This window comes from Microsporum canis, genomic scaffold (assembly GCF_000151145.1).
Source record: "Microsporum canis CBS 113480 supercont1.1 genomic scaffold, whole genome shotgun sequence".
Taxonomy (NCBI): domain Eukaryota; kingdom Fungi; phylum Ascomycota; class Eurotiomycetes; order Onygenales; family Arthrodermataceae; genus Microsporum; species Microsporum canis.
The window spans coordinates 6,810-18,075 of NW_003299169.1; the positions used below are offsets into that span (position 1 = coordinate 6,810).

Consider the following 11,266-nt stretch of genomic DNA (forward strand, 5'->3'; position numbering starts at 1 on the left):
AGGGCTTGGTCCCACTGCGACGACGCGAGACGCAATTCATTCGCAGAGTGAATCATGCAGAAAAAAGCATGGAAATAACCTACCAATCACGCATCCAAAGCGCAAGTTTCTTCAACGCAGGTGAGGATGTCGCTAAGCGCCCGGATGTATGCAGATCTTTCCTGCAGACATGACTGGCTGCTGGCGAGCCGCTGCTCGCTGGGATGCTCATCGCATCAAGAATTTCTTCATGCATCTGGAGAAGTAGGAAAAAGTGCTTTTTTTTTTGGTTATCTCTGCAGCATATACGGAGTACTCCATAGTTCGTACAAAATATCTATTGCGGCCCCATGCCACCGAAGATGAGCCGCTGTTCCACCGAGAGTACCTCAAGTATCTCTTCTCTTGATACGATACTCTCGGTCGGAGCCTTTTTCTGTCTTATCAGGACCTCATTGCGAGTAACAAACCTCCCCAGCTGTCCGAGCAGGTAAGCCACATCTTTTGTTTCTTCCGGCTGCATAAAATCCTCCTCTTTATTCAGGTACATGATGATAGCAACTCCATGGACGTGAGAAGTGAGGTTTGAAGCCCGTAGTGGCTCTACTAATGGTTGTCTTCTTTTCCATCCGGCAGGCTTGCTAGAGTCATAGTCAGCATCCATGTTGTACGTATACCAAAGGGAAGGGTAATGACCTACTTATCTTGGGGAGTGGGATAAAAGAAATATATAAAGTCGTCAAAAGCCCGAGAGAGGATGGGCAGGCAAGCACACCCCTCCGCTTTCTCCGTATCCTCTTCCCCCATATTGTAGGAGCCCTTTCTCTCTCTCTCTCTTTTACTCGGTTTTCTTTGCCCTAAGTGATAGGGCAGTACGTGGTAGGAAAGTGACGATGCAGGCTGGGTGCGATGCAGAACGAGGAAGGGCTCAGGCTAGGGTAATAAGGCATCTTGCATATTATATAGGCACCCGAACACCTAGGTAATGAGTCTATGACGATATAGCACTTGGAGCGTCGAGCTTTTGGTTGAAACCCAGAAGTTTGGATAGCCGCTTCCGCGGTTGAGGCTCAACGGATCTATGGGAAACAGTGGCCTTTGGACCATGGTTCCTGGATCCAAACATTTCGCCGGTTACTTTAAAAAGGTCGTGGTAACACTCTCGAGAGCCTGCACATCTTCCGCATTTACCCTCTTCCCTCGAACAATACCGTGGCCTTGCTCGCCTTCACTGCTTCCACCCGTCCGCTCCAGATGCAACTTGGCTCTGCTGTTGATATACTCTCTCCTCTCTCCCTTCTTCTGGTCCAGATCCATCTCGTTAACCGATTTGGGCAGTGTCTGCACCTTTGGGCGTAGCTGCACCAATACGGCTCGCAATGCGGGTAGCTGCGAGAGAATAAAGTTGGTAGTAGTTGTAAGTGGTGTGTGAGATGGACCGGCGCCTCCGTCACCCATCCGTAGCTTCTTTGCACGTGGATCAGATAGTAGAAACGAAAGGTTGGGGAACTGTACTTCTGCTTCGGAGGTAGATGGTACACCTGCATTCATGGAGCCAGACGACGTGCCGTGGGAGTTATGTTTTGTAGTTGCCACCATGGACCTGAGCTGGGACAGGACGGCATCATTCCGAGCACATTCCTGGGTCAACAAACGGTTTAGTTTCTTGGTCTCGCGCAGCTTCTGTCTCTGTAATGTCAGGGATTCTTCAGTCGGAGCATCCTCGCGACTTGGTTCAAGCGAAAGGCCCTAGAAAACCAGTAATAAGAAAAAAGACATCAGCCATCCTTCCTTCCTTATCACGTAGCTTTGATGGTCGGTAGCGGTTAGGGCTAACCTCATGGTGGCTCAAACGAATCCATCCAGTCAAGTCTTCAGGCACCGTTAAAACATTCCTGAGCACGTATATCTCAAATTTATCAAACGCCTTATCGACAGTCGCCTCCAGCAGCGTTTCTAGCTGGTGGAGGCCATTCTCGATCTCCAGCCTGGCTTCGGGGTACTGTATGTTCCCATCGTCGTCCGTGTCTGGGATGGTGCCAGGGCCATGTCTAAAGCCCAGTCGCTCAGGAGGGGTCGACTGGAGCCCGTCTTCCAGACTAGATATCGCCTGGTAGATGAGGTTGTTTACAGAATTTATAACATCGTCTATGAGGGACTGTTGAGATAGGTCAGCACAATTGTTGTCTACATGAGAGACAAACTAGACATACCAGCGGTGTGTAACTAAAATGCTCAGTGAGCAGAGACGTCGAGGCATCATTCATAGCGGTGAGTTGTTGGTATCTATCATTTATTCAGGCCACTATAGATCTAAACAACCTGCCTTTGGGAAGGCCGCGCGCGGGCGGCTCAAGGGCGGCGTCCGGGATAATAATTATCCGCTAAGCGCTTAAACGCGCCATCAATTCGACGGTTGCCTGCTCACTTCACTAAACGCCCAACAACGATGGAATAGCAGGATTCACGCTACAAACAGCCATGTCTTCGATGTCTGCGATGTCTCGGGAGGATCTCCTTCAGGAGTTGGAGAAGGAGAGGCGCCTTCGGCAGCAGGCCGAAGAAGAGAACGCAATAAAGGAAGAGGAGAACAATAAGCTGAGAAAACAAATAGAGCCAACAACTCTACCCGAATTCTTAGATGCCTGCCATGTTCATCTATTCGTTGGCTTTTCTACGCGTATCAATAACAAGACCGGAACCCAAGGAGGTCCTGAAAATGCAACATCCAAGTTACGGCCCAACTATATCCGGGAATGGACTACATTCCCTCAGGAGCAGTCGAAAGTATGGGAGATGCTCTTTGATGTTGAATTCGTTTCTGAACCCCATTTTTCATCCTTACATGCCTTGGAGGAGGCAGGCAAAGATATACGGTTAAGATTATTAGGGTCAGAGCTAGACCTTGGTTATTACGAGCGCTATACGGTTGAGGATCGTGTGGCATTAGTTATCCGGACTCTTTATGCAAATCGCAGACTACGCAATACATTCAACCTCAAGGGGGAAGTGATATTTGAAAACCACGGAAATACCATAAACGAACCAGGCAGCGCCAACCCAGCCTCGAATCCAGATGTCAAATCGCCACAGCAGTCTCCGGTGCAGAAGCGGCGGAAACAACTTGATCAATCTGCTGCGCCCACTGTGCAGTCTAGATCATCTCGCCCTCGCGCTGACCAGTTCTGTGTTTATAATACAGGCTCTGATGGAAATATACCAGCTTTTATCATCGAATATAAGGCCCCTCACAAGCTTACCCTAAATACTGTGAAGAATGGGTTAGGAGATATAGATATCGACGATGTGGTTATATACAGAGAGAATGATGACGCGAAGAGGCTCGCTCGACGCAGAGTAGCTGCGGTTATTACTCAGACGTTTTCTTACATGGTCCAGGCCAAGCTTGAATTCGGATATATTTGCACCGGGGAAGTATTTATATTTCTCCGTGTGGCACCCAGTGATCCTACGATCGTATACTATTATCTCTCTAGGCCAGCTAAAGATGTCGGAGAGACCACTGGCTGGGTTAGTGGTTCGGACGGCCATAATAAGCTGCACTTGACGGCAATAGGACAGGTTCTTGCCTTTACCCTCCGGGCCTTGAGATCCCCGCCACACAGCCAGACTTGGCCTGAGGATGTGGAGAAACAGTTGAAGCGGTGGGAGATTGAACATGATGATATTCTCTTCAAAGATACTGAGGAGGACAGCCCGCCGAGCAAGAGGCTTTCTGACTATGAACCAGAACAGAAAAGCAGGCTTGAATATGTCCGAATGTCACCAGTCAGAACAAGATCAAAACGTTTGGCGGCAGCCTCCTCATGCCGTGACCCTGAGGAGGGGCAAGAAAACTCAGAGTCTGGCGATAACGATGATAGCAGTGAAAACGGCGGGTTTGACCCTGCTAGCCCAACCCCAAGACCCCCACGCCCTTCCTCAAACATCATGGTTGTTATACCTCCTCGTCCTCCTTCTTCTTCAACTGAGAGAAAGCAATATATGTACAATACAGGACCATTCAATCCGTGGTGCACCCAGAAATGCCTTCTTGGCCTACGAATCCGGGGCCCTCTTGATCCTAATTGCCCAAACATAGCTAGTCATGGTGGTGGCAGTCGACACGCTATTAACGACAGTGAATTCCGCGAGCTAGTCCGCGAGCAAATTGTAGGAGGGAGGGGCCCCTGGGGCTGTGAATCTATGCACCGTCATGGAACCTCTGGTGCATTATTCTGGCTTGTGACCTTCCCGTATGGATATACTCTTGTTGCAAAAGCAATGCCCATTGAGACAGTTAAGCGTGCTGTTTATGAAGAGAAGATATACCAACATTTGCATATGATTCAAGGAACTTATATACCTGTTTGCTTGGGGAGTATCGATATATCAAGACGGCCATTATGGTACGATGGTATATTCCAAGTTGTTCATCTCCTACTCCTTAGCCATGTAGGGAAACTTGTCAAACTACACGCAGGTCTTAACAAAGTGAAAGACCTTATACCCTCTGCGTGTGAGTCGCTGCATGCAATCCACATGCACCGTACCCTACACTGTGATACGCATATTGGTAACATGTTCTGGAACACAGAAAATAAACGGGTGATGATTATCGATTTCGAGCGGGCCAAAATTACAAGTGTTAACATGCCGACAAAAAAGAGAGAGCGAGGGACAGATCCCAATCCTACTAAGAAGGACATTGAATTTAAAAGGGAGATACTGGTAGCAAAGAGTAATATGTCATTTAGATAATAAGCGTTCACGCTACAATTTTAAAAAGCAAGATGTTTCGGCGTATTGGAAAGATTGGGAAGACAGTTCGGGTGTATGAGGCAAGTTCTCGCCGTGTTATTGAGAGCGGGATTTCTAATTTATATCTGTGCAGAAGACCTTTGTTTTTATGATATATCATGTAGCTTATCGAAGACATTTCGCTATGTATTGAAAGGAGGATCAAAAAAAGTAGGCTCTATATACAAACACTCCATGACCTAACTCCAATCTAGATTAACGCCACCGTCTGATCCCATTCCATGCCCTCGACCCTTAAATGCCGTTCCCAAAACCCTCGTCAGAAATCAAGCATTAACTGCGGATAGGCTCTCTCCAAATCCTCGGTCTAAGGATAGCTAGTTGTCAGCCGAAAGTTATAGAAGTGGGCCGCAGATATAACATATTCAAAGCAAGGGGGGAAGAAGAGGTTGTTCTACCTCCAAATAATTATTATTTTTAGCTTCCGTCCTTATGTCAGACGTCTCTATCCCAGCTGTGTTAATGGCGCGTTTCTCTTCAATTGAACGGCCCACGGCCTCGCTGGCAAAGCTTTCAATGTATTTTGCAAAAAGCTTGACTGCATCTTTTGTTATCCGGGTCTTCTTCTTTTTAAAGGCAATTTCGTGTAAGATGGTGGTAACGAGCTTATAATCAACTTGTGGATCAGCGGATATATTGTCAGCCGTGCGGTTCTTCCGACTGTCGACAGTAGTTATCTCAGCGAGTATGTATTCAGGTTCTGTGGATGAGGCTCTTTCTTCCGATAGAGGTGTCCCCTCGTCTCTGTCCTGCAAAGTTGATGAGCTGGTCCGCGGTGTCTGCTCCGTCTTCTTCTGTCTTTTCGAAACTCCGGCTGAAGCAGACTTATTTTGGTTGTTTTCACCAGTTGACGGTCTCTTCAATGATTGCTTTCGACTTGCTTGTTTTGCCTTCTCTGCAGTGTCTGGAGCAGCTTTCTGTGGGCGAGCAACTTTCTTGCCCTTCTTCTCGGCGGGAACCATCGCTCAAATTCGTAGACTTCGAAATAATCTCATCTAACACGTTTTATAACTCCATCTTTTGTTGCTTCGCTTTTCTTTTTGCTCTTCATTATTTTGCTTCTTTTTCGTTTCGCGACAACCTTGGAAAACGCGTGATCACGTGAAATAAACGGTATAATGTTATTCCGATACGAATATCCTAATCGGGAAATGACTCGAACTCCAGGAGTATTTTCGTTTTCTTCACGATCAAGAGAAAAGAAAAGAAATCGATATACCAAGGAGAATAATTGGAAAAAGGACTTCTTTTCTGGAGGGAAGCACGATATCGAGATAATCTATGGAGAGAATAACCGAAATTGAGGGGGACCTTTTCCTTGCTCCAGAGGGAGCTGCCCTAATCCGTACATTTTTCCTCTATCCAGTATCTCCCCCTATAATGCCTCTAATATACTGACTTGTCTCTTTAATAGATGCGTGCAACTGTCAAGGATCCTGGGGGAAAGGCATTGCACTTGAGTTCAAAAACAAAGTACGTTCCATGGATCTATATATACACAGTTCAGGGCGCCCAGTATAGAACACATAACTGAGGTTCTATTATTTCTCATTGCCATTCACTTAGTACCCTGCAGCCTATAAGATATATCGTTCTTATTGCCTGGACCTCCTTGCGAATCCTCAGACGGGTCTCTATCCATCTAATGATACCCTGACCGCGGCTAGAGGTGATAATAAAAACGATATAAGACAGCGAGTAACTAAGCTTCCTGAAGGAACAGCACTCGTAATACCGCCTCAATTAGCCGATTATGACCCGCGGAACCCTCACGCGGTCTCTGTCGGAAAAGGTATCGGGAATAGTCAAAACCGGGGACGAGGGGGACGACGAGGGGGACGACGAGGCCACGGCCTCAGTCGTGGTAGGGGCAGAGGGAATGGAACACCAGACTCCTCATACCCTAATTCGGCAGGTAAACGGCACTGGATAATCTGTCTCTTTACAGCTTGGCACTATGCGGCCGGCAAGCGTAGCTCCACCGACGAGATCCTTGAGAATACCGTTGCTGCAATAGCCGATCTCAAACGTCAGATCAATAAAGGTATAGCAGACCCTAACGCGAATAAAGAAAGCGCACTTCTTAAAGATACGGAGTTCTGGTCCTGTCGTATTAACGCTGGCTTGTTCGGCGTTGACTGGGAGCAATCTAAGGGTATTTTGGTAGATTCCATGTTGAATATCAAAGTTGTCTCTCCGCCCTAGAATAGCCCCGGAAGCATGTCAGACATCCACCACGTGGATAGCTTGGGAAGGATAAAAAAGGAGAAACCATACATAACCTATATGATTGATGAGAAACGAGAAATGAGGAACGATAGAGTGGACAATTTTTCAAAAAATAAAAACACAAAACATGTCCCCTATATTTATGGCATAGAAAGGGGGGAAAGAACCTAGTACTCGGTATAAATATGACCTTCGTCTTGCAGTTCTATAACACCCTGATTAGCTCGATAGTTTAATACATAATTCCATCTACCCCCGCCATACAGAAGCTGCAAATGAAGGAAGAGCCTTAAAATAAGTCAAGCTCTTTCACTCCCAACTCTTCAATGTTGTTTCCCCGATTTTACTTTGACTTCGTTTCGTGATCAGAGCCCATCCCTTCTACCGACCCCGTGTGTTCGCCTTTACTCGAGCTACGCGGAGCCCGTGAATCCAAGGTGGATTTGGACTTGAACCTTCTCAAAAACCCGGAAGAAGCTGACATAATCGATCGGCGATGTGAAGTGCTCGTTTTGCGGGATATAATCTTAGAATAGTTCTCTCCATTTGATGCCTCTTCCATCGCCCTGATTTTTTGGCCATATGTTATCCCGTCAATACCCAAATTGTCTTCAGCCATGGGTTGAAGTTTGACCATGCCACGGCCTGGTGGGATACCAAGCTCTTCGAGAATTTGTCGCTGAATGTTGGTCGTATATCGGTAATTACATAGTGGGGTCAGCGCCGCAGCAAGGGCTGTCACGGTAATAAGGTAGGCTGGTTGACCGTCAGGCTCACCCATGACAATTTTAACCCCGTCGTCAATAGACATCATGATGGGTTGATTATTGAATATTCCCATTAAATTCTCTCTTAATCTGAATATGGTCCCGTAGGGGTCATCAATCTGAAGACAAAAACGGGTCAATTATTGAACTTTCATAATGCTTCAATGACAGTGGTAAGCAATGCTGCTGGGGATGGGGAAGAGGACTAATGATACCGTCTTGTTTGTTCTGATCTCGATGATGACCATGGAGGCTTGCTCGACCTGGTCCCTCAAACTCCCATATTGACTACTGAATGCCGACCCAGTGCGGCAGTCTTGCACCTGATGAAGTCGAATAGCCTCCCTTATCTCCCGCTCTGTTTGAATGAAATCTGCCCGGTTCGAATCGCAACTCCGACTGTCCACGGTACCACCACAGCCCAGCTCCCTCGCAATCAGATCATTCTTTGATGCCTCCGAAGCCTCTGAGAGCTAGTTTTATAGCGGAGTCAACACTTCTGACATAGATGCCCGCCAGAAGACCACTGCAACTTACAATGGCAGGAGACCTGCGCGAAGGCCTGCCTTCTGATATCCTTGCATCCGCCCGGGGAGAGGGATCTCTCTCACGACCTTCCATGGTGAGAGCTGGTAAGTGCAGCGTTCAAAATAGAGAGTGAGTGGTATAGGAGGATGGTGTGGATTCCTAGACTAGAAGCTGAACCGCATGAGCGTAAGCAAGTCGTGAAGTTACTGTTTGTTGGCTTGGTGAAGAAGAAGAAAAAGGGGCCTATCTGCGGTTGTTGTTGATATCGACTAAAAGGGAAACTCCTCACCCGCCACTTCAACTTTTTCTCCCTCGAGCACGACCATGGCATTTTATCCAGGCTGCTACGACAGAGACATCTGATGAGGGATGGGAACGGGTATCAAGGTCACCTTGTGAAGTGTTCTTTTTCCTACGACAGCTGGCCCAGGTCACCAGTGGCGGTAGTGGTGGTATTATGAGCCAGCAAGACCCTGCATCCACCCGCCTCATCGAGCAAATGGCCACCAAAAGGCCACAGGAATTCCTCCTGGAAACAGGGACAACGGGATGATCAGGAACAATATAGATCCCCTTCACTTCTATTCCATTTTCGATGTTCGGTGCACCATCTCGCTAACAACACATGCGGTATCAACAGGTTCGCTAGTTACGCAGGCGGGTTTAACATGTCACAAAGCGATGCTCTTTTTCTTCGAACCGCAGCTTGTTCAATAGTTGCAACCCCTGACGAGTCCACGGGAGAGATCCAGCATCTGTCCGCTTCATTCACAAGTGGGAGATATTTCTGATAGCTCGATAATAACTAGTTGCCGGGGTCCCGGCAGGTCCAGGACACCCTTTTGCCCGATAATGGGTTTTTATTCATAGCCCAGGAGCCGGTTTCGATTATTAACAAGCAGTTATATGGTTGGCAGAGTTGGTTGTTCTACATCTTTACTTTTATGGGGTTCAGTAGCCGCCATCGTTATATAATTCATGACATAATGCTCAAAATTACTATCTACATACCGTCTAACTGCATATAGTATTCCACTCTGGTGTTTGTTCCTCAACGCCGACATGCATCTATAGATAGTACCCTGAAAATATGGTGGTAACATAATTGGTGAATCAGAGGCCATCAACAAGCATACTCAGCCACTCACTAGGGAACTCGGAGTGATAGTCAATTTTCGACTTTCACTGGCATCATCGACAGATCCAAGGGTATCGGTTCCATTGCCATTGCTCTCATCTTCAATCTCAGTGACCACTTGAGCAGGAATGGGATAAGTTCCCTCGGCAGGTATGTCCTTCTTCTTTAATTGTAAGGAGCCTATTTGCAACGCTTCTTCCGGGAGTGGACGAATAAACGGTTGGCAAACCCACCAGGGCCGTTGGTATTTCTCCATCGTCGCTTTAGACTCTTCTGACTTAACTACGCCTGGTTTAGAAGCAGGAGTAATATGTTGCCAGCTCGGGTTCTGTTCATATTCCTGCATTCCCTGCTTGACAGCTTGGTCAACGAGTCGGACAACTTTCTCAAACTGAGGCATGTCTCCTCCGTGACACCGGGCAAGCGCATCTCGTATATCTGTTCGGTGTGAGATGAGATGTCGAAGTAGTTGGAATAGATGGCCTTGCATTGTGGTCAGATTGGTAGAGGTGGCTTTCTTCATACGCCTCCCTTGCTTTTGTTTCTTTCTTGGTGGCTGCTGGGCTTCATCCTCGGCTGCCTCATCCGCCCGGCTGCTAGATTCTAGCGCTGGGTCGTCAGGATGATAGAGCGGTTCCCTCTGCGGTGGCTCCTGCTCAAGCACGTATTTGTAAATGAGGTCAATGTATTGTCGAAGCACATAGTCAAGTCTGTACCCTCCTCTCCCATCTCTTCCGCGCCAATAGATCCGCCCCTCACTCCCTGGAGGCGGAGGAGTAGAGAAAATAGTTGGATCTGAGAGATTTCCTTCTGCACTCATCACTCCATCGGCACCAGTCGACTCCAAGCAATCTCTAATATCTCCATGGTTCAAAATATTTCCATTAGCAAAAATCACTGTCTCGGGAGGCAGGTTATCCCTCAGGTAACGAATATACTCCCAATTAGCCACACCGGTATTATGTCCCTTCTGCTCTCTCCTCCGCCCATGCACGGAAAGAATGCTCGCCCCTGCTGAGAGAATCATCTTAGCATACTCGAGCGTCTTCTCCTTGGTTTCGAGAATACGGAACTTTGCCGTCACGGGAATCGATAGTTCGGCATGTAATTTGTTTATAAGCTTATATATAAGGTCGGGATCCTCCTGTAGGAATGCGCCGTAATGCCCCTTTTTCGCGATTCCTGTGGGCACCCAAGGTTCAAATCTACCGCATCACAATAGCCTTCAACGTGGCGCGCAGCTCTAAGGAGCTCGTCCGGGTTATTTGCGCAGAACTGAACGATAAGCGGCCTGTCGTATTTTGGGTTTCCGTCAAGGTATGGCTCAGTGGCCGTGACCGCGGCGTCGGATGAAGCTCTATCATCTGCTGCAACCTCATCATTTTCAATGTTCTTTCTATCATCATGATGCTGCTGCGACATCCATTCCTGGGATTCCTGGGAAAATGAATCGTCCATATCATCTTGACCAAAAATCATATCCAATCCAAAAGAGTCAATTTGCTTCTCATCAACTTCAACATTGCCATTATTGGCATCTGTGCTGATTTGAGACTGGGTCCCGTCTGCCTGTGAGCCTAACAGGTTCTGCGGATATAGCTCCTGGACACTTTCTAGAGCGGTTTTTACCAATTCTTGAAACTCGGGACGGTGGATGAAATCGTCTGGTGTCGGTGATTTACCACTTGTCCTTCGCTCTTCTGTCACAATAGCCTCCACCTGTTCACGGAACTCTTGTTCGTGTATCCAGCTATCTGGAAACATTTGCTGCGGATTAGAAGACATCGGAACTAGGTCTTGGAAT

At 47.4% G+C, this 11,266-nt stretch overlaps 7 protein-coding genes across 7 annotated transcripts; 2 read left to right on the forward strand and 5 right to left on the reverse strand.

Moving 5' to 3' along the window:
* Positions 1-316: 316 nt before the first annotated feature.
* On the reverse strand, positions 317-643 carry MCYG_00005 (uncharacterized protein; the record flags this gene model as incomplete). Its single annotated transcript, XM_002849855.1, has 1 exon — positions 317-643. The coding sequence occupies one exon, from the start codon at positions 641-643 to the stop codon at positions 317-319; it is 327 nt and encodes a 108-aa protein (XP_002849901.1).
* Positions 644-970: 327 nt separating this feature from the next.
* MCYG_00006 (Mis12 domain-containing protein) lies at positions 971-2,190 on the reverse strand (the record flags this gene model as incomplete). The annotated part of the gene is made up of 4 exons (XM_002849856.1): positions 971-1,091; positions 1,118-1,728; positions 1,817-2,127; positions 2,184-2,190. The coding sequence occupies 4 exons, from the start codon at positions 2,188-2,190 to the stop codon at positions 971-973; spliced, it is 1,050 nt and encodes a 349-aa protein (XP_002849902.1).
* A 270-nt stretch (positions 2,191-2,460) lies between these two features.
* MCYG_00007 (conserved hypothetical protein) lies at positions 2,461-4,740 on the forward strand (the record flags this gene model as incomplete). Its single annotated transcript, XM_002849857.1, has 1 exon — positions 2,461-4,740. One exon carries the CDS (start codon positions 2,461-2,463, stop codon positions 4,738-4,740), a length of 2,280 nt encoding a protein of 759 aa, XP_002849903.1.
* A 319-nt stretch (positions 4,741-5,059) lies between these two features.
* MCYG_00008 (conserved hypothetical protein) lies at positions 5,060-5,762 on the reverse strand (the record flags this gene model as incomplete). Its single annotated transcript, XM_002849858.1, has 2 exons — positions 5,060-5,107; positions 5,199-5,762. The coding sequence occupies 2 exons, from the start codon at positions 5,760-5,762 to the stop codon at positions 5,060-5,062; spliced, it is 612 nt and encodes a 203-aa protein (XP_002849904.1).
* Positions 5,763-6,081: 319 nt separating this feature from the next.
* On the forward strand, positions 6,082-7,005 carry MCYG_00009 (conserved hypothetical protein; the record flags this gene model as incomplete). Its single annotated transcript, XM_002849859.1, has 3 exons — positions 6,082-6,165; positions 6,215-6,273; positions 6,468-7,005. The coding sequence occupies 3 exons, from the start codon at positions 6,082-6,084 to the stop codon at positions 7,003-7,005; spliced, it is 681 nt and encodes a 226-aa protein (XP_002849905.1).
* Positions 7,006-7,372: 367 nt separating this feature from the next.
* On the reverse strand, positions 7,373-8,417 carry MCYG_00010 (conserved hypothetical protein; the record flags this gene model as incomplete). Its single annotated transcript, XM_002849860.1, has 3 exons — positions 7,373-7,915; positions 8,060-8,269; positions 8,334-8,417. 3 exons carry the CDS (start codon positions 8,415-8,417, stop codon positions 7,373-7,375), a joined length of 837 nt encoding a protein of 278 aa, XP_002849906.1.
* Positions 8,418-9,460: 1,043 nt separating this feature from the next.
* MCYG_00011 (tRNA-dihydrouridine synthase 1) lies at positions 9,461-11,247 on the reverse strand (the record flags this gene model as incomplete). The annotated part of the gene is made up of 2 exons (XM_002849861.1): positions 9,461-10,606; positions 10,672-11,247. 2 exons carry the CDS (start codon positions 11,245-11,247, stop codon positions 9,461-9,463), a joined length of 1,722 nt encoding a protein of 573 aa, XP_002849907.1.
* Between the last annotated feature and the right edge of the window lie 19 nt (positions 11,248-11,266).